This window comes from Rousettus aegyptiacus, unplaced genomic scaffold, assembly GCF_014176215.1.
Source record: "Rousettus aegyptiacus isolate mRouAeg1 unplaced genomic scaffold, mRouAeg1.p scaffold_m13_p_3, whole genome shotgun sequence".
Classification (NCBI taxonomy): Eukaryota; Metazoa; Chordata; class Mammalia; order Chiroptera; family Pteropodidae; genus Rousettus; species Rousettus aegyptiacus.
In genome coordinates this window covers 114130850-114153310 of record NW_023416306.1, presented here as the reverse complement: position 1 = coordinate 114153310, position 22461 = coordinate 114130850, and the positions used below count along the sequence as shown (strand labels likewise).

Below are 22461 nucleotides of genomic sequence, written 5' to 3'. Positions count from 1 at the left end.
TAATTGGAGATGTCACATAGTCAAATAAGAGTGCGGGGTTCAGGGAAGAAGTCTGGACTGGATATAGAAATGCAGGATTTAGAAGCATATGGATGGTGTTTACAGACAAGTTTTTATGCCCAGCACTGCCCTAGATTGTAGCTGTTTCTCTGAGTAACTCACTTAACCTTTGTCTATTTGCTCTGCTGAAAAACACTTAAAAGAACACGTCCTACCCACCTAAAATGATGAGGGTAAAGGTGGTATCTATGTGAATGTCTTGTAAACTGTAAAGCGCTATTCAGACTGAAAAAAAAAAAAGCAGATAGTTCATGGTACTGGAGATGAAGAAAATCAGTTTGGGGACCCAACGAAATAGTCTTCATGTACTGAGAGTTAGGGAAACCATAAATAGCAATTATTACTCTTTTTGGACTGTAGCTCAATTTGTGCACAACGAATATTTTTAATTTATATGGCATCCAAACTTTACCAAGAATTTCACAAGATCTTTTTTAGCTGCACAACAATCTTGTGAGACGGAAATATCATTTGCCTTTCAAGGAGGAGGACCTGCAGGGCACCATATTAATAGTAAGGGACACAGCCATACATTCAGATATCCTCGTTCCGAGGTCAACCTAAATATGAACAAACCATTCTCCACCCACGCCGTCCTCCCGGAACACGACAGACACAGCTGGTCGGTTCCAGCTCGCGGTGATCCACCAGTTTCTCGCTGCCCCTGGCCCCCACGTCGCAATTCTGGATGGTACAGCCCCTTTTTCCTATCGCGAGACTGGAAGGACGCGGCTTCTGGTTGCCAGGGAAACAGCGTTCTCGGAAGCAGGAGTGGTTTGGATCGCAGCTCCCTCCACCTCCAGAGTAGCTGTGGTGGCAGGAAAAACCCCTCCCCTTTGGGGGTGAGTGGGTGACACGGCGAGTGTCAGCAGTGCGTTTCTGAGCCGTCAACGCTCTGACGACTGGTGACTAGCTCCCAAGGTTTCCGCCGGTAAGCTGAGGAACCCCACAGAGTAGAGCCGAACTCGATAACCGCGCGACAAGCCAGTGACAAAGCAGGGCGGAGTCGTGTCAGGCTGCTGGGCCCAGAGACTGGCTGTTAGAAAGAGGAGGCAGGGCCAATGAGAGGGCGGGAGCAGCACCTGGGGGCGGGCTCAGCGGGCCTAGAATTTATATTAAAAATCAATTACCAGCCATTTAAAATAGACCGTAAATGGCAAAGAATGCAAATAGGCATTTCACAGAAAAAAAAAATAAAAACGTGGCCAGTAAACATTCGACTAGAGGCTCAACTTCTGTCGTAATTAAAGAAATGTAATTCACACTTCAGATGCCTTTTCGCACTTAGCAGATTAACAAAGATGAAAAAGTTTTGATGTTAACCAGGTTGATCGCAGTCCAGTGTGGGGAACCGGACACTTACATTTATTTCATCGTATTTTGTTGGTCGTAACGTAATTTGGTACAATCTTTTTGAGGACAGTATGGCAGATTACCAAAATTTGAAATGCAAGTGTTCTTTGACCCAGCAATTCTAATTTATCTCCTGGGTAAGTAAACATAACTAAACAAAGATTTGCAAAAGCAGTTAACTTAAAATTGAGGTATACTTTACATAGGGTAAAATTCACCCTTTAAATGTGCAGTTCTATGAGCTTTGACAAATGCTTACCATTATACAATTACCACCACAATCAAGATGCAGAACAATTTCATCATTTCCTTAAAATCCCCTTGTACCCTTTTGTAGTTAACCCCTCTCCACCCGCAGCCCAGGCAACCACTAATCAGTCTTCTGTTCCTGTAGTTTTTTCGATTCCAGAATATCATATAATTGGAAGCAAACACTATGGAGCCTTTTAAATCTGGCTACTTTCAATTTAGCATAATGCATCTGAGATTTATCCAGGTTTTGTATCAGTTGTTTGTTCTCTTATATTTCTGAGTAGTATTCCATCATATGGATGAACCATAGTTTGTGTAGCCATTCCCTAGTTGAGGGACATTTAGATTGTTCCCAGTCTTTGGCAATTATTAATGAAGCTACTATAATCATTCATATACAGGTTTTTGGGTGAATTTAAGTTTTCATTTCTTGGGAAAATATCTAAGAATGAGATTGTGGAGTCATATGGGAAGTGTCTGCTTAACTTTATAAGAAACCACCAAGCAGTTTGCAACATGGCTGCTCCATTGTGCATTCTCACAGGCAATATGTGAAAGTTCTAGTTGTACCACAACTTTGTCAGCACTTGCTATTGTTAGTTTTTTTAAAAAATTATTTTTCACCATTTGAATATGTAGTTGTATCTCATTGTGGTTTTAATTCACATTAGTGGACTAATGATGTTGAACGTCTTGTACTGGTTTGCCATCCATACATCTTTGGTGATATATTTGTTTAAATCTTTTGTTTTCTTATTATTGAGTCTTCATACTCTTTATGTATTCCGGATACAAGTCCTTTGTCAGGTATGTGTTTTACAAATATTTGCTCTTAATATTTAGGCCTTGTTTTCCTTAACAATATCTTTTGAAGAGTGGAAATTTTAAATTTTGGTGCATTTCAATTTATCAATATTTTATTTTATGAATCATGCTTCTGCTGAATCTAAAAATTCTTTGCCTAGCCCAAAATCACACATATTTTATAGAAATATTATAGTTTTAAGTGTTATTTTTAGATTTGTGATTTATTTCGAGTAAATTTTTATATTGCTTTTAATAGCAAGTACTCCGTATTCAACCTAAATGGGCTAATTTTAAAAAAGCTACATTTTGCAATGGAAAACTATGCCATTGTTTAAAAGCATGAAGTTTATCTGAAAAATACATTAAGTGTGAAAAAGCAAGTTGCAAAGCACCATGGTATTTATTTGTATTTGTATTGGGAAGGAGTAGGTAGGTATAAAAGATAGAAAGTTTGATATGCTTAAAAAAATGAGACCTACAAAAATCTATTAACAGTGGTTTTTGGGATGAGGGGAATTTTGGTTTTAAAAACTTTTATATTCTGTGTAATTTGATTTTTTCTTCTTTCATGGAGTATTCCTTACATAATAAACACATATGTAAAGTGAAAAAATCTACCATAAGATCACTTTTAGATGTTAAAGTCATGAAAATAAATGTAATGACACTTTTTTCTTTGGGTAACCATCATTACTAATCCGAGGAGGATTCATCTTCTTTAGTTCTTCCATTCATCACAAAATATGAAATTATAGCAGCTATGTGTTGGTTGCATGATAGTTGCATTTTTCACAAGTCTGTGTGAAAAAGTTTGATTTTGTTTGAAATGAATGTTATAAAAAGTTGGTATGTATTAGCAGTTATTTGTTACTCTTTAGAATCTGGTCATACATCCTTCTATTTAATGGAATATCATGAAGTAAATAATATTCCATTTTTGAAGTATCTTTAGTGTAATAAAATGCTCATCATGTAATGTTAAGTGAGCAATATTTGGGTCCAATTTTGTTGAAGAGACATAGAGCAAAAATGGAAAAGAAATGTGCCAAAAATGTTTAGCTGAGAGTGGTGAATATTGAGGGATTTTTATTTATTTTTGAATACACTTTAATGTATTCTAGACAATTTTCCATAATACATAGATTCATTAGTTTCGAATTCAAGATATATTTAATAGAAAACCAGAACTACAGATAAGCAAAAAGTAAATAAAGAATGCAAGAACATGCATGAATGCGGCAATCCAGAACCCACCTCTGTTACTTCTTTGATTTGTGATCATCTTTCAGGCCCCTTCAGGTATATTTATTTAATTAGAGAAATTAGACCTGTTTTTTCTTTAGAAGATACTGACAATTTATCTTTCTGTTCTTCTTTCTTCCCTGCCTGCTTCCCTCCCTCTCTCTCTTCCTTCCTTCCTTCCTCTTTTGTTATGTGAAGCCCTTGCTTATGTCCTTAGCTAGTTTTTTTAATTGGAATATTTCTTTTTCTTATTGATTGGTAAGAGCTCTTTAAATATGTAAATTTATTAACCTTTTGTGAATCATCTATGTTGTATAGATTTTTCTGTTTCTCAGGTGCATTTTAATTTGTAGCCTTTTTTTATTTTGGTTTGACACTCAAGAGCATTAAATGTTATGTAATCAAATATATTTGTCTCTTCCTTTTTAATTTATGCTCTTGGTGTCATGCTTAGTAAATAACTAACCTCATTATTATGTAAATTATATTTATGATCCCTTCCAGTCCCCTGGAGAGTTCATATTTTACATTTATTTATTATTTTTAAAATTGAATTTTATTTTTGTTAACGTAATAAGTCAAAAATGTCAAACTGTGCTATAACATTTACTATGGAGAAAAAAAAAAGAAGCAAGTCCTAGTCTTATTTTCTAAGGGCAACCATCTGAACTTGTAAGTATTATGTTTATTTAACTATTGTTTGGGCTTATCAATTTTTGGAGATTCTTTTTGATTTTATATTATGACATAAAATTTCTTATATTTCTTCTCCTTTTATATACTCCTCCCCATTTACACTCTATATCATTAAGGCACAGTATTTGGTTAAATCAACATTTAGTGCTATGTAATTGTAAGTATTTTATTATCATTTGATTGCTTTCCTTTTTGTACAGTGCTTTTTCTTGTGGAATTTCTATGTGGCTATTGAGATTCCTTCTCAAACATTTAAATACATCTATAAGATCCTAATTTAATGCCCTTTATCCATGCTTTTTTCTGTATGGCCAAATTCATAAGATTGTTGGTTATATCTCCACTCACCCTGGGAAATATATTTTATTTAATTTATTATTTTCAGGAACAAACAGAGCAGAACAGATATATTTCTAAAACAAAATGAAAGATCCCTGGAAACTTTTACCTGATCCATGTCACTGATGGCTCCCTGGGCCTCTCCCTTTACTGACATGTATTCTATTGGCTCAGTACTCCCTCTGTAAGCTGCAGCAAGTCTCCCCTGAGAAGCTGCTTAGGGCATTTACAAGACATTTGGCCTTTTGGTGACTTGTGCTTTTTTGATTGTGATGTGGTGTGCCAGGTTGATCAGTCATCCCACAATAATAATGTCAGTGCCTTCCTGAGTGAGCCTAAACCTTTTTGCAGAGTTTAAATAACGTTGAGATCAATGCCTTTTTTCATTGCTGAGATGGAAAAAGTTGACCTAGTGGTCCCTTAAGCATCAACTTTGGCACACTGACTGATTGGGGCCTTGCAGGAGCATCTGGTTGTTTATGTTTGTGCTTCTGCCTGTGTCCAAAACATCCCTAGACTCTGCCTATACTATTGAAACAAAAAGAAAGAAAGATGAGGGCATCATTTTGTAGGGTAAGAAAAGGACGTTGTTATACTTGCCGAGCTGGAGGCAATTGCCTTTCTTTATTCTGTAATGAGAGAAGTAGTTTAATTCATAGTTGATAGGAATTTAGGAAAGGATTTGGTGGATGATATCCATTCACATATGGAGCTAAGTATTGAGAAAGCAAAATTTGTAATTCTCCCTATTCCATTTTCCTCAGCATGCATGATACCCCCATGTTACTGAACAAATCCGGAATGGCCCTGATCAAGGACACAGTTTAGAAGGAGCAATGTGTCTGCAATGCCCAAGTTCTCCCACTAGTTTAAACTACCCTGCATAATATTTCCTGCTTCAGAAAGCAGCACTGGGAATAGAGCAGTCACAGTGGCAAAAGGCCTGTAGACAGTGTCACATGAAAAAGAGTTGAAATGATTGGTGATGTGTATGCAGATAATGAACGTCTTTCCCTTAGTAGAGAAAGTAGGTTTCGTTCTCAGTTGTTTCAGAGGGCAGAAGTAAAATGGTACATTTTAGAAGGGGAGGATTGACAGAAAAAGAACAGTGACCTGGAGATAGGTGTTCCTTGAAAGTATGGCACCAGGGAGGGGTGGAAAAACTAGGCTAGAATGAGGAATGTTGGAATAAGGCAGGCAATACCGTAACAAGGAAGAGGCCTTAGCCAATCACTGTGACAAAGCATGAATCCTGGTTGAGAGGTTCGATGCTCCAAGAATGTCCTCTCAGTCAAAGGACGCATTACAAGTTTCTCTCGGAGGTATAGGAAGCCATCGAGATGACATTTACTCTTTTTTAGCCACTTTCAGAACTAACATCCTAGGCAGCATGTTTTCTACCTAAATAATGATTTAATAAGATTTAATGATCCACAAACACAGATGTCTTTTGATGAAATTAAGGTAGTGTGACTTTGGTAGCAACCTAATCCTTATGAGAAAGGCTCTGAATTAATTGCATATTAGCACTAATGAAACATTTAAATACACAAGTCATAACTTGCTTTAAAATTTTTTGCTTGCTTGTTTCAGGGTATCAATGGATATTATAAAGGGAAACTTAGATGGAATTTCAAAACCAGCCTCAAGTTCAAAAACACGTCCTGGGAGCAGAGGTTCAAATGCTTCTTTGGAGGTGCTCTCACCAGAGCCATCATTCTTCAAGGTACTTTGCTGTTTAGAAATGATTTAAACTCTTCTCGACCTTTAGCAATTGATAAACCAAGGTTGCTTTTGATATCCCATTTTAAGGTTCTTTTTTAGAGGATATGTTCAGGGAGCACTCACAGAGTTCTTGGATTTTTCTGTCGAACGTTTAATATGAACTACTTTTTCCTTCTTTACCTCCCTTCCCTCTTTCTCCTTTTCCCCCTTACTTTGGAATGGGGCTTATTTGTTGACAGTTGTGTTTTGTTATACTCATTTGTTAACATTTTTTTTCCCTAAGAAAGTTTTGTATTTCAACATCTGCTCTGTCACCATCAACTCTCTAAAAACATTCAGTAATTTAAAATATAGTTCAGGTAAAGAGCACATGGTATATGTTTTGTAGGTACATTATCTGGCCATGACTTCCTTTTCTTTATAGTCTCTTTTTCTTTTCTTAAATATCTAAACTTGATCTTTTTTAAAGAATTAGTTTTTTTTTTGTCTATGATATGGAACAATTTATTTGTTTTAGGGTTGTGACAAAAATTTGAACCTCATGATGGAAAAAACCCTGCAAGTTTATAAATGCATTCTCATTTATTTTTTTGATTTATGTACTAGACTCTGCATTATGAAACTTTTAGAGTTTTTGTCTGTTAGGAAATAAAAAGCACTCTAGGTGTTTTCAGCAAAAAGGGACTTAATATGAGAAATCCACCCCTTCAAAATCAATGGAAAGCCAGCAAGAGAGGAAATCACGAGAGGATTTCCATTGTATTATTGGTTCCCAGGTCACGCTGCCATAGAGGAAATTCAGAGATAAGAAAGCTGTTGGTGTTGCTCCTTCTGGCACTGCCACTAGTCCCTCAGGACCACAAAACTGGTGACTAGATATTCTTGATCCAGACGAGTCACATTTTAGTTGCTCAATAGCCACATGTGACTAGTGACTACTGTATTAGACAGGGCAGTTTTAAAGAACAAAGTGATGTTATGTAGATACTTTTAAGAGTTCTTTACATATTCTAGATAGAATCTTTTGTCAGATATATGATTTGCAAATTTTTCTTCCCTAGTCTATAGCTTGAATTTTCATTCTTTTAACTGTGTCTTTAGAAGAGTGTTTTTTATTTTTGTTAAGTGCAAGTTATCAATTTTTTTTTCTTTTGAAGATTGTGTTTTTATGTTGAATCCAAGAGCTCTGTTAACCTAAGGTCTCAAAGATTTTCTCCTGTTTTTTGTTTTTTTCCTGAAAGTTTTATAGTTTCATGTTTTATATTTGGGTGCTTGTGGTCCCTCTTATTACCAGTGAGAAGGCTTTTATATACCCCAATATTCATTCCAGTGTGAGTTGTTTAGTTTAGATATTTTTTTCTGATTACTTTAAGAGTTTTCTCTTTGTATCTACTATTACACACCTAGGTATGGATTTATTTAATTTGTCTTTCTGGAAACTAATACTTCTTCAATGTAAAAATCTGTGTGTTTCGTTTATTTTGAAAAATTCTCAGCCATTGTGTTTTCATGTTTCAAGTGTTAAGTACAGTTCTTTCTGTTTCATCATCTTGGAAGTCATAGTCAATGTCCATTGAACCTTTCCCTTCTATCCTTCATGCCTCTTATCTTCTTTTAATATTTTCTATTCATTTATTTCTCTGTTTAATCCTGGGGAATTTTTAACATATATTTTCTAATTTTTGAATTATTTCTTTTACTGTGTCAAATCTGCTCTTTAATCCATATGCTGAATTTTTAAATTTAATAATATATTTTTAATTTCTGGAAGCTATTTTTAGTTTAGCTGTTCTTTACAGTATCTTAATCTCATAGGTATTTTTTTTGATTTTTTAAAACACCAATTAAAATATTTCTATGATTATCTTTGTCAGCATTTTAACATCTCAAGTTCTTTGGTTTATTGTGATTCTTGCTTATCGTGGGTCCTACATTCATGGCTTTTGAACTTTTGGAATGTAAGCTTTAATTTTGGGAATTTTATGGAGCATAATTTGAAACTATGTCTACCAGAGCAGGTTTCTGTTTACTTCTGCCACATTCCTCAGAGATATCACTGGCATGATTCATATAAACCTAAACTCTGGAGTCATGGGTTCAAAATTAGGGCTCTGCTGACCATATTTTATGTTATCTTGAGCAAATTATTTTGACTCTCTGTGCCAGTTTCTTCATCTGTTCAAAGAATTAGTAATACTATCCACCTCATATGCATGTTTTTAGGATAAAATGAGACAAAATATTTAAAATTCTTAGAACAGTGACTGGCACCTAGTAAGTATTTAGCATATCTTAGCTATTGGTCTCAATTCTTTAGCTCAATTGGTCAGTCCTTCCTATATTATTCACAGCATTCAGCATAAAGTCTGGCACACAGTAAATATTCACAAAATATGTGTTCAATAAATTTAGAATAAAGATTTTCCTACTTTATAGAGGTAGGATAATATGTAAAGACCTGACAAAATTTAGATATAGAATTAATATTTTAGTATTTCTGCATATATATTCCTGGGTGATAACTTTTTTAAAGCCACAGTTTCACAATTTTGGCACACAGGTTTCAATGCATAGATTAATATTACTTTGTTCAAGGTTTATTTATTTAAAAGAAAAATATCAGCAATCACTTCAAGTGAGATTTTATTTGAACCCACTAAACTATAGGTCAAACTCTAGCATATTTATTAGTCAATAGAGACTTTGATATTTATATCGAAACCAAACCTCCTAAAAATCATGACCTATATTAATCAAATTCATGGAAAATAAGGTTTGTCTTAGGCTGGGGAAAAAAGCCACTGATATACTTCATGGTGACTGCTGATTGCAAATGATTCAATGCCTGTAAAACCTTATATATTGTCCGATGATAAATCCTGGAATTTTGATTAGTTTTAATGATTAAATTTAGCCTTTATTAATTTCTAACCTTAATTTTCTGTATGGCAGAAAATGAGTTTGAAATGCTAGATTTTTAAATGAAATTCCTGTAGTAATAATAGATTTCTCATTCAAAATATTTTGGTTTATTGTTGCTTTTGAATATTTTTATTGAAAGAGCCAATAGCTGTAATTTTTTAAAAAAATCCCACAGCTTTCAGGTAGAAATCTAATTGTTAAGAAAGTTTTTATCGAGTATTTACCTTTCCTGGGACTAACATGAAGGTATGGAGTAGGGGACCTGGAGCAATGAAAAATGGAGGTAGAATGTGGCCTTGAGAATGAAGAAAAAAGAAAAATCACATACATAGCCACAGGGTAGAAGAGAAGGAAGGTTAGAAAGAGAGAGGCCAATGGGCAATGGGCTGAGGAAGATGGGTGGAGAACTATGGGTAAAATTGCGATATGGGCAAAGTTTGCCTTCTGTTCTCCAGTTTCATCTTTTTGCCTTATTACTTCCTGCTCATTCTAAGATTTAAGATCATATAGAATGATATATATGAAAGGTCTTTGTATATCCCAAAATGTGCTATCCAAGTATATTGCTAATATCTAGTTATCTTCTAGCTATATTCTTCTATATAAAAACCCATTCTCGGGGAAACATCAGCTACATTCATTTATGTTATGATATTAAGGACTGACAGGGTTTATGTAACCTCTCCCAGCAATTTCAGTATTTTCACAGAACTATATAGACTTAAGGGTTTACTGGATAGTATGGAATTTCAGGCTTTACCTGGCCTTTGAAAGATTTTTTTTTTTTTTTTTTTTTTTTGCACAGGGAACACTCTTTAACACCTCTGAGATTACATAAAGTAGATGTTGTTTTGTTTGTTTATAAATTGGTTCTCCACTGGTTTCATTTTATCCTGGATCTGATTTTTTCTTTTTTAAATCAGGGTAGCAGTGCCTTTACCATAAGGTCATTGTGTGGAGTGAACAAGGCAGTGTGTATAAAATGTGGCCAGTAGTAATTTCTCAGCGAATGGTGGTAATGATTATTATACCACTGACTCACCTCAGTTCCACTAGGGCTTATTTTCTAGTTCAGGCAAACAGAGATACTCCTGCAGTCCTGTATCCCTGGCAGTTTAATTCTCAGCACCACCAACCTTCTGCCTTCGAGGTTAACAAGGGGGCACAGATTACAGTGGGGGAGAGTTGATCATGTAGGTGCAGAGAAGACATAAAACACTCCAAGGCCTGAGCCCTGAAGATGTACAGCCGATAGTGCTTCCACTGGGAAGGGAAATGTACTCCTCTCAGAAGTGGCTGGCTCTCTCTTCCTGAGGTTTTGCTATGTTCATTTGTGCTGTGACTCTCACTGTCATGTTCAGCCCTCAGGGCCTTATGATCCCTGTTTTTTCCTGACACAGCCATGGGTAGCTTGTTCTCAGGAAAACACAGCTGTACCAAATTGGTGTTTTCAAAATGCACTTTGCTAAAAGAGAAACCAAAATGAAATAGGAGAACTGTAAATAGCATAAAATAAACTAGTCACCAAAGCACATGGTTTTGACTTGAAGCATTTCATTAGGAACACATCTCAGTTCAGATTATTCACTTTTCAACTGTTCAGTAGCCACATGTGGCTGGTGGCCATTGTATTATATTGGACAGCACAGTTCTAGACCTTTGACTCTCCATCTGAGTGTAAGCTCAGGGAGCAAAGACCATCATGTCTCGTCCCCAGAACCTGGCAAAGAGCAATTCTCTTCAAGACTGATTTCTGACTCTTCTTCAGTACTGTTAGAAATTGCTAGAGAATGGTGCATATTTCTTTGGTGCGAAATTTAATTGTGTAGTTAAATTACATTTAATTAAAAAGTATTGTATTTTTAGAATACTTTAATGCTAGTGCATGCGTGTCCCCACATATACTTCCATTAGTGTTAAAATAGTCTAGAAATTTAAAGTTAAAAAACATTATTTTTGAAAAATGTTTCTTTGGAAATAATTTTTAGGTTGATACTGCAGTCAAGTTGAACTCTGATAAAGAGGGCTACTCAGAGAGCAGTAATACAGAGGAAAGTAGAAACAGTAATGATAATAAAGGAGAAAACCACTCCGAGAAAATAAAATTGACTGAAGAAGAGTCAGATGAAGATCTGGGTTTGGTTCAACATCAGATAATCTCTAAATGTTCAGGTAGGTGATTGGGTAATGATAATTACAGATGTTATAGTTAGAATATTAGAATTAGGCATGTTTTTTTAAATTACCGAAGTAGAACTAATTAAAAAAAGACATACTTTTTGTGAGCAAGCAATCACAAGTTGTTATTTAGAAGAATACACCTAAATAATAAGATATGTCATTTAATAAAATTGTTATTGTGGTCATTTTACATTAATCAAGTAGGAAGTATTTCTGCATTTTATGACATGATTTATTGATCTTGTTGATGACTAAAATTGTACAATGAAATGTACCCTATAATTTTTAAATGACTTTTTAGGGATAATCCCATTTGATCTTAATAACTTTTGGATTTTAAAAGACTCCTTTTTTCATGGTTATTAAGTTAATACTGGTCAGAGTGAATTAGACCAGCAGTTCTCAAAATGTGGTCTGCAGAGCCCTAGGGTATCTCTGAGATCCTTTTGGGAGCTCTACAAAGTAAAAACTACTTTCATCAGAATGCTGACATAGTATATTAGTAATATAGTTCATCATAATGCTGAAATTATGCTATTTACCTTTTTGCCTACTGAATGAACATTTGCACTGATGGTATGAAAGCAATGGTGGGTGAAATTGCTGATGCTTTAGCATGAATCAAGACAATGGTACCAAATTGTACTATTAGTATTCTTCATGACTAGGCACTGGCAGAAAAAAAAAAATGTCCAGTGTCATGCAAGAATGTTTTTGGCCAAAAAAAAAAAAAAAAAGCAGTAAAAATTAATAATTTTATTAAATCTTGACCTTTGAATACATATCTTTTTAGTATTACATGTGTTAAAATAAGAAGTACATATAAAGCAATTCTTCTATATTCTAAAATGCGAAGATTATGGGGAGGAAGAGTACTTGTGTGATAGTTTAGTGGCTAAAAATACTGAAGTATTTTTTGTCAATGATAAAATTTGAACTTTCATATGAAAGTTGGAATTTTGAAAAACTTATGTATGTCATCGTGAGCTTGACAGCTTCCTGATACTTAGATTTTTCTGATAAAAATTGGTGGCCATCTTAACAAATGTAATTTTTTGTTAGTGTATACTGAAATATTAACATTAACAGTTTGAATTTCTGCATAATCCATTATTTTCCAAATGACCAATACATGGTAGAAGATCCATTTAACATGAAATATAGCTCCATGGATTTTAATGGAACAAATACAAAAAGCTCACTGGTATGTTTACAGGTTTCATATAACAACTAACTTTTTAGAGACTACCCCCTGTTGAATTTTGATATAGCATTGAAGCAGAATATCCATAATTATCTGAAAATGCTATTAAATTTCTCCTCCCCTTTCCAATTACATGTCTCTGTGAGGCCAGATTTTCTTCATAACTTTAATGAAAACAACAGAATGCAATAGATTGATTGACTTTGGAAGCAGATATGAGAATCCACCTGTCTTTTATTGAGCCAGGTATTAAAAAATTAAAGCAATGTCATTTTTCTCAATAAATTTTTTGGAAAATATAGTTATTCATCAGAAAAATGTTATATTTATGTTAACATATAATTAGTACTAATATGTTTTTATTTTAAAATGAATGCATAATATTTTTCAGTCTCGATTTTTAATATCAATAGATCAACTAATAAACAAAAGCTACTTTGGGTTCTGAATAATTTTTGAGACTGTAAAGGGAAGCTGAGATCTTAAACTGTGAAAACTGAAAGCTGTTGGTTTAGAATGTTTGGGATGAGGTCATCTCTCAGGGCAGATGACTCAGGATTACAGTTATCAGAAAACAAGATGTTATAGTTGAGATTAGCTATTGACCCAATTTACATTGTATTGGTTAATATTGGTTCAGTACTGCATGAGTTACTTCAAAATGCCTGCAGTGTAGACCACCATTGTACATGGAGCCTGAGAACGCTAGAATCAGTGTTGGGAATTAGGACTAGAGGCTGCTTCATTTGAAGTACGTAAGCAATAGGATTTGCAGAGCTCCCTATTAATAAGACCAGTATTTTTTTTGGATAAGCATATTCTCTTTAAAAATATTTCATTTTCCTTAAGAATGATATACATTATAGGAAAACATCACTGGACTCTGGAATTGCAAAGGTAAAATTTGGCCTTTCTTAGCATAATATGTCGTTTCTAATGATGTATACTGGGGTAGGTGACACTTCAGTATTGAGAATTTATGCTCATTGTCAGATTATCATCTTTCATTAGATTTCACAGAGGAAGTATTGCCTGGTGGTGGAGAGCTTTGGCTCTGGAGTCAGACAGGTCTGGGTGGAAGCTGACTCTGATGTTTACTAGTTACATTTTCTTGGAGATATATGTAACAATTACAAAATAGCCTCAGTTTACTAATTTGTAAAGTGGGGACAAAATTATACCACCTTGCAAAGTTATGATGAAGGTTAAATGAGATAATGCTTGCAAATAAAACACTTAACACTGTGCCTATCAGATAACTCTATAAATGTTAGCTGCTATTATTAACATTATCATTAATCATAATCATAAGCTTGAATGACCGAAGTTCTAGAGTCCCTAATTCCAAACAAGTTACTATCAATCATCCACAACTAAAGACCATTTTCACTTATTTCAAGAAAATAGAACAAATGAGAGGGGCATAGGTAAAAGTGTCTAGTTACATGGAGTACTTTTCTGAATCTGTTTCTATATGTTGCAGCTACTTTGTGTCACTTATAACATGCTACATTTTACTGCAGCTATTTGTGTACATGCCTTTGCTGTCAGTTAGTCTGAAACAGATTTAAGATAGGGTGTTGTCTTATTTCTTATTTTTTAATTTTGAATATAAAAGACATAACAGGATAAACGGTTTGGGATTTAGAATCACATAAGATGCACTTCTGAGTTCAACGCTTTAATTTATTAGCTATTTGAAAGGACCCAGTTTCGTCAACTGTAAAATAGAGTTACATGTCTATTTCAGAGGATTGTTAGATAATTATATGAAAAAATACATTTAAATCAAGATACATGATACCAGTGTTAGTTATTATGTCAGCTATAAACATTTGTTGAATGAAAGAAGAAAAAGTAAGAATAAAACAAAACAAAACTTACAGTTTACTAAACTTCAAGCTCATTCCTACTTTCAACACAATATAGATGAACCCGAATTGAAAGAATTAGATTCTCAACTTCAAGATGCTATTCAGAGGATGAAGAGGCTTGATAGAATATTGGTGAAGAGACAATATAGAGAAAAGGAAATTAAGAAGCAAGGTCTAGAAATGAGAATAAAGCTGTGGGAAGAACTGAAGGTAAGAATTGTCTAACTATATCTTATCTATGATGAGTAAGAAAAGCATGGACTGTGGTAGTGTCAGTGTGTTTTGTCTTTATTATTTTGTGGAGGTAGGGAACTTTGCAGCATTCCAGATTTCAGGTACTGCACTGGCACTAGCATGTTTGTTCCCCATGGGTAGCCCAGTAGACCTCTCTTACCAGCATCAGGGTGGGGCTTTTCTATCTCTGGAATACAAAGAGGTAAAGCACCTACTTTAATCAAGTATGTGTGTCTACTTTTTCTTCAGCAAGCTTACAGGTTGGAGATAAATACACAAAAACACAAAAATCTAACCCCCTGTGTCTCATTATTATTTAAAATTTTGTTATTAACGAATGGGAGAGTTCACTGTTTCATATGCTGGTCAAGATCTCTCAGGGAGCTATAAAGTATTTGAGGTCTGGGACCATGCGCTGTTTGTTTCTGTCTCAATTTCTAGTGCTAGATTAAGTTTCCTTGGCTTTCTTAAACATCTTGTTCTCTGTAGTATTGAGGGGGTGGAATTGACCAGATGTTGACATTGACTTGATGTATAGCCATTGGCTCACATTTGAACTTTGGCCCTCAAAGGAGAATGCTTTCAAGGTAAAGAATATTATAATAACAGATTGGTTGTTTTTGATAAATTCTTTCTTGACCAGTTGACTGACTTTAGAGGAAATTTCCCAGACAATGATATGAATTAAAAACGAAGTAGTTAAGAATACTTTTATACAAAGTTCCCAGAACAACCACTGAGATGGAAAGAGAGCAGCATATAGAATGCAATACTTTAAACTTGAGAAATAGTTTAGTTTGTGTAAATTTTAACAGAAAAAAAATTAGTCTATCACTTATTTCTACCAAATTTCAAAGCAAATCTTACTTGCTTAGAAACAAGAATTATAACTGGAAACATAATAAAAATACAGTAGTAATCTTGAAATGTCTGAAATTATGATTTGATGCTATACTTTTAGGTTGCTCATTAGTTATAGAAGTATTAAACAGAAACTTAAGAAAGTTTAAGCAAGCTAGTTATCACATAATGATAGGAATATGTACTCTAATTCTTTCTGGGAATACTTTTTGACAGAATTTTATGGGAATAGGAGACAGATTTCCTAATTAAAGGAATGAAAATGACCTGAACCTTCTTTTTGTATGTAAACAATTAAAAGCCATGTTGGAATTCAACAAAATATTAATGAGTATAGTTGCTTTTTTTCTCATGTTTAAACTTTCATTTCTTTTTCATTAGTCTGCAAAAAATAGTGAAGGTTTGCCAAGTAATGAAGAGATGGAAAATACAAAAAAGTTTCTCGCTTGGACTGCTGCATCAGAAGAAACTGTCGGTGAGTAAAATCGATTCATCTTTATTTTTATCTCAGAGTTCTAGAATATTTGGATTAAGGTAAAATTTTCAATTCAGTAATTTCTTTTTTTTCGTTGTGAGTTTAACTCTTCTTTAGGGGAAATGATCACATTAGGTAGGATTACATAGAACTACCTTGAGCTTAAGTATGTTTCACAGTCTTCAGGCTTTATATCTGTTCAAGCATGGGGGAACAAGGCAGTGAAAAATCAGGAAGTAGGCAAAGTACTGCCTTCGCTTCCTGTGTATCCAGGGTCCTCTAGATACCCGATTTTTGCAGATAGTTCCCTAATGGCCTAACATCCTCCCATGAGATGTCTCACTCAGGGCTCCATAACCCCCTTCATAAAAATCCTTTACTGATTTGTCCTATTTCCTGTTCTCTCTCAGTCCTGCTTTTTTGAGACCAGCCAATTAATTTTGTACGTGTTTCTACTCCCCACCTTGTTTGTATGTATATTTGTGATTCTGCCCCCTCTCCCAAATCTTCTTCCTTTTCCTTCTTCTTTTTCTTTTTATACAGAACTACTATGGAGTCATGTAACCTATTTTAGTCTACTTTATATAGTGGTGAAAATTTTAGGGATTGGAAAGCAGTTGGTATTTTTTGGTAGGACACTTTTGAAGTCTTTTCCAGGGGTCCCAAACCCCCAGGCTGTAATTACAGGTCTGTGGCCTTTAGGAACTGGGCCACACAGCAGGAGGCGAGTAGTGGGGGAGTGAGCAAAGTTTCATCTGTATTTGCAGCCACTCCCCAGTGCTAATTACTGCCTCAGCTCCACCTCAGATCATCAGGCATTTGCTTCTCATAGGATCACTGGTCCCTGGTGCCAAAAAGATTGGGGACTGCTGCTGAGTTTAACCTATATAACATAAGTGGTCATCTAGTACTGTGTGGTCATTAGACTGGCTTTAAGTAGGGGCCTCTGATTTCTCTGAAAATTCTGGAATCCCTTTGTCTTTTACAAAGCGGATGTTTAGCATTTTAGAATTCCAACATTCTGATCCAGGCTACTGCAACCCTTAGTATGCACTTTGATGTGGGTGAAATTTCTTCAGGTTTGTTTCTTTCTGGATCTAGCCTTGAGAGCCCAGAAGCTGCTTGGGCATGTCTTCATGCAGAGAGAGAATGATGCTGGCCCATTCCCAAAGATAGGGAGTTTAGTAGTGTCCCTCTGAAATTCATGTCCACATGGAACCTCAGAATGTGACCTTATTTAGAAATAGGGTCTCTGCATATGTAATTAGTTAAGATGAGATCATACCGAATAAGAGTGGGCCCTAAATCCAATACTGGTGTCCTTATGAGAAGAAGAGAAGACTCATATTGCATTTAGTTGTTCAGTCTCTTTAGTCTCCAGTCTGGGATGGTTCTTCAGTCTTTCCTTGTCTTTCATGATCTTGACTTGTTTAGAGAGTACTGGTCAGTTATTTTATAAACCATCCTTCAATTTCAGTTTGCCCGATGTTTCCCTCTTGATTAAATGGAGGTTAGGCATTTTTGCAAGAACACCCCAGAAGTGATGTGCTCTCGATTAGTTATACTCAGTGTACCTAATGTTGATATATCTTATTACTGTTGATGTTAACCTTGAAAACTTGGTTAAGGTAGTGCCTGCTGGCTTTCTCCATTGTAAAGTTACTTTTTTTTCCTTTGATACTTAATAAATATCTTAGGGGAAATACTTTAAGACTATGTAAATATCCTGTTTCTCTTTAAAATTTCAGCCACTAGTTTTAGCATCCATTAGTACTTGCTTGGGATAATTATTACTATATGCTACTAAATTTTGGGTGACTTTAATGCAATCATAGATAACTGGAGTGATTTGCATCAGCATTATTTTTAATTACTGTATATTAATTCACTATATGGATGTACCATCATTTGTTTAACTAATACCCTCCTGTTAAAAATTTAGATTATTTCCTTTGTTTTTCAGTTTTTAAAAAATTATGTGTAATGCTGCAATAACATCTTTATGCGATTATTTTATTACCTTCTGTGGTAGTCTGAAAGAATGCCCTGCTCCCCAAGAAATATCCATGTCAAATCCCTAGTAGCTGTGAATTCTACCTTATTTGGAAAAGGGGTTTTTGCAGATGTGATTAAATTAAGGATTTTAAGATGAGGAGATTATCCTGGAATATGGAGGTGGGCCCTAAATACCATTATTATTATCATTTTTTAAATTATTTTTTTCAATGACATTGGTTAATGAAATCTAGTAAGTCCTAAATTATAACTATCCTTATAAGAGAGGCAGAATAGAAGGCAGTGTGAAGATGGAGGCAGTGATTGAAGTGATATGTCCTTAAGCCAAGGAATGCTGGCGGTCACCAGAAACTGGCAGAGGTCAGGAAGGGAATCTCAACTAAGGCCCTTTGAGGGTACAATCCTACTGACACCTTGATTTGAACTTCTGGTCTCCAAAACTGTGAGAAAATATATTTGAATAGTTTTAAGTGACCAAGTTTGTGTTAATTTGTGACACCAGTTACAAGAAACTAACATATCTTTGAATAAAGTCCTATAAGACAAACTAATTTGTCAAAGGTGTTGGACTTTTAAAATATTTTTATCCATATCCACTTATTGCAAGGTTATATCAGTTTAGACTCCCACCAACATTGTATCTTAATGTTGTGTCCCTATGCCCATGACAATGGATTTCATTTTTGTTTTAAATCTTTGTTTATTTAAAATGGAATCACAATGATTCTTATCTCTCAAGGATGTTGAATATTTATTCTTTTGTTTAGCCATTTTGTGAATCGTCTTTTATAATGTAAGGTATTCCTTTTTATTGATCTGAAAGACTCCTATACATGTTGAGGATACTGATTCTTTGTCATAAATATCAAATACATTTTTCTTTTAACTTATTTTTCTTTAGTTTTGTAGTATTTCTTGCTTTACCAAAGTTAATATTTTTTAAATTTTGTTAAATCAGTCATTTATTTTGTTATTTTGTTGCTCTGCTTAAAAAGGCCATTTCCAATTTAAGGTTATATAAAAATGTACCTTTGTTTTCCTTTAGTATAGTTATTATTTTATGAAGTAATTATGACAATCTACTTGTAATTTGTTTTGGTGTTGCAAATGAAGTAGAGAGTTGATTTAGGTTTTCTCCCCTAAGTTGTTAGCTTGTTATATTGAGACCTTTTATTGAATAATATATGATTTCCTCACATTTGAAATACTCACTTTATCATGCACTAATTTGGTATATTTACAAAATGTTCTATTGCCTTAATATTTCCGTCTATGCTGATGTTAGTATTGCACTATTTTGATTATTGTAACTTTGTAATGCATTTTATTAGGGCAGATATGTTGTCTTTTATAAAAAGTTTTTTTTGGAGCAACATGTTTTTCTCTCTGAGAGCTGTTTAGCAATGACTACATTATTTAAGAAAAAAGATTGCAAAGCACCTCTAACCCTATAGCTTATAAATGCTTTTTACTAATTTAAATATTTAAAGACTATTGTATGAAGGTAATCTGTCTCAAAGTTTTTCTTATATTTTCTTTCCTGTCTCTTGGTAGTTCTACACTTTCATAGAATTGAGACTATGCCCCTTATTTCAAATAAAAAAAATAACAGTGCCAGGAATGTGACTCTGGATGCCATAGCGTCTCAGCAATTGTATTTTAGAAAGCAGATGCTAAATGCTGATTTCTCTAATGGTTGAGGCAATAGATGAGGGGGTCCGTGATGGCCTTTTGACATTAAGGGAATTCACTACCAAGTGAACTTTTGGCCCTGGAGGGCAAGACTTTTATTTTCAGTTCATTGCCCTTTCTTCAGAATTAAATCAGAGCTATCAAATACATGAATTTCTAAAGCTCATGACATGTATATTTGGCTTAAACTTATAGAGCTCACAGTTGTATCCCTGGAGTTCCATGACTACTGTAGGCCCCATAGACAGTTATAGTCATATTAGGTTAGTACTAATGTTGCAATGTGGAGTTGGGCTTAATCAGCTGAAAGCTGGAGTTACCAGGGGGTTGAAAATTATGTTCAGAGAGAATCATTGTTTTAAACACTATCACGTTAGAATTCAGACTTTGAGATTTTGAATTCTTAATTATAACATATTGGGAGAGCAGGTAAGATTTATGAAATTTATTTCTTTATATTTGTATTTTATTGAAATTTTATTTATTTATTTTTTAATTTATATTTCTTTATATTTATAAGACTTATCAGATTGATTTAGTATGTATCGGTAGAGCAGATAAGATGCAAAATAGGGTCGATATAAAAGGAAATGCGATAAAAGACAGGTGAAACAATGTCTATTGACTCTCACTCTTGTTACCATCTGTCTTGATTAGCTCACACTAGACCAGTTCACCAAAGTGAAGAGAAATTATTGTATTCCTGTTTCTTCAGATTCAGTTAGGATATTTTTCTTTGATGACTGGTCTTTTATAAAAGGCAAATTCCTTAATGAAACTTCCTCTGGCTCTTTATATCATAGGTATGTATTTAGCAGTCACGTATTTGATTTTTTAAAATCTTAAGACCCAAAAGAGATAGTGTTTACTTTAGAATACATTATTAGCCTAATTACACATTTAAAAAATATTTTATGTGACATAATTATTACCTTATTTCAAACAAGGAAACTTTTGGAATCTTCAGTTTAAGAAAGGTATTATTAGGAGAGCATCTTTACTGTGTGTATGAAAGAAATAAATAGAAATGTAAGATTTTAATTTGACCACAGCTATCAAACAGCACTAATTTTTGAAAGTCTCATATTCCTACTATTACAACATAACAGCATATTACATAGTGTGAAAATGCTTCTATCTTCATTCTGAGATCAGTTTCTTTCCCATGTTATTCACTAAATTTCAGCTACTCCTCTTAATTAAAAATATAAAAATTAAATAATTAAAAATTATTTTGATCAAGCCTATATATATAGCCATAAGTTTTAAAGTAAAATGTTTCTCTAAGGCTTGTTATGAAAATTGTGATCTTTTGCTGTTTCCCTTCATGATCATTTTTTCTTTGTTACCAGGAAAGTGCAAAGCCCTTGTAAATTGTCCAGTAGATGGCAGCATCTAGTTAACTAACATAAGTGCTTTAAAAAAATCTGAAAATATTTCGAGACAGAAGAACCTGGGCTTGAACTTTAAACACACATGTGCAAACATACGCAAATCTACTTTCTACTTTTCTTCTTATTTTTTACCTTTAAAAAAGGGAGACCTTCTTAGTATGAGTATTTGTTGTCTCTCCCAGTCATTTCTTTAAATTTTTATTTAAAAGTAACTTGATGGACTTTGGGTTGGTGTCAGAATGGCAATTTCCAATCTGTTTTCCCCCAAAAGCAAAGTGCATTCTAGTCCCCTCCCTTCTCATATTACAAATAACAAACAGCAAAAAGAAAAGAAAAGGAAAGAAAAGATACCTGTTCAATTGTTATTTAGTTTTTTTTTTTTTGTAGGTACTGAACATGAATGAAGCCTTGACTCCAAGAGAAAGATAAAAACCCACATTAAATTTATTTTTACCACATTTTGACTTTTTAACCCAGAGTTAATAACCTCAAATTTAACTATGGGGATTTGGAAGTAAACAACATTGTACTTTCTAGAGATTTCAGAAATATTTTAAAAGTCTATCCCACTTCATCATTGAGGGATCACTATTAAGTTTTTCTAGAGAAATGTGAAAATCAAAACTTTACCATACCAGGAGTTTTCCCTTGGTTTTAGCATGTATCTGATGGATAGAATTCAATATTCTCTGAGACATATATCTAGTGATAGGAGCATTTGTTACTGATGTTTTTGTTAGAGGTTATTCTTTTTTGCCTTTGTCATTTTTGCCTCTTGTGTTTCCAGTTCCAAATTTGTAAGTATGCGTAAGCACACAACAGGGACATAAAAATTAATCTCAAGATTAAAGTGCTTTTCGGCGAAATTCAGGGATGTGAATCAACTGGATGGAATCCCTTCTATATTCTTTCTTTCTGTCTCTAAACTGCACTCTGATTGTGTTCCTCTATCCCTCTTCACTCTTATCTTAGATTGAGGGAATGGTGCTCTTCTCCAAGGTCAAAGTCAATAACATCCTACCTATTTCACCCTGTCCCTGGCTCCTGATCCATTAATCACTCACTCACTTTCTCTCTCACTTAGAGCTTCACTCTTTCTCCACTCTGGCTCGTTTCCTTCAGTTTACCATGTTC

General features: G+C 34.2%; 1 protein-coding gene across 3 annotated transcripts in view; it reads left to right on the top strand.

The window, feature by feature from the left end:
- The first annotated feature begins 820 nt into the window (after positions 1-820).
- The window catches only part of FSIP1 (fibrous sheath interacting protein 1), a 146434-nt gene continuing 124793 nt past the window's right edge, over positions 821-22461 (top strand). The window contains exons 1-6 of one of the 3 annotated variants that reach the window (XM_036238522.1): positions 821-991; positions 2462-2472; positions 6343-6475; positions 11385-11568; positions 14711-14865; positions 16132-16225. In XM_036238522.1, coding sequence (XP_036094415.1) covers positions 6350-6475; positions 11385-11568; positions 14711-14865; positions 16132-16225 — 559 coding nt within the window. In that variant the 5' untranslated portion in view covers positions 821-991; positions 2462-2472; positions 6343-6349. Of the gene's footprint in view, positions 992-2461; positions 2473-3410; positions 3772-6342; positions 6476-11384; positions 11569-14710; positions 14866-16131; positions 16226-22461 lie in introns of those variants that run through there. The other 2 variants (XM_016152185.2, XM_016152186.2) reach the window with 2 other exon arrangements.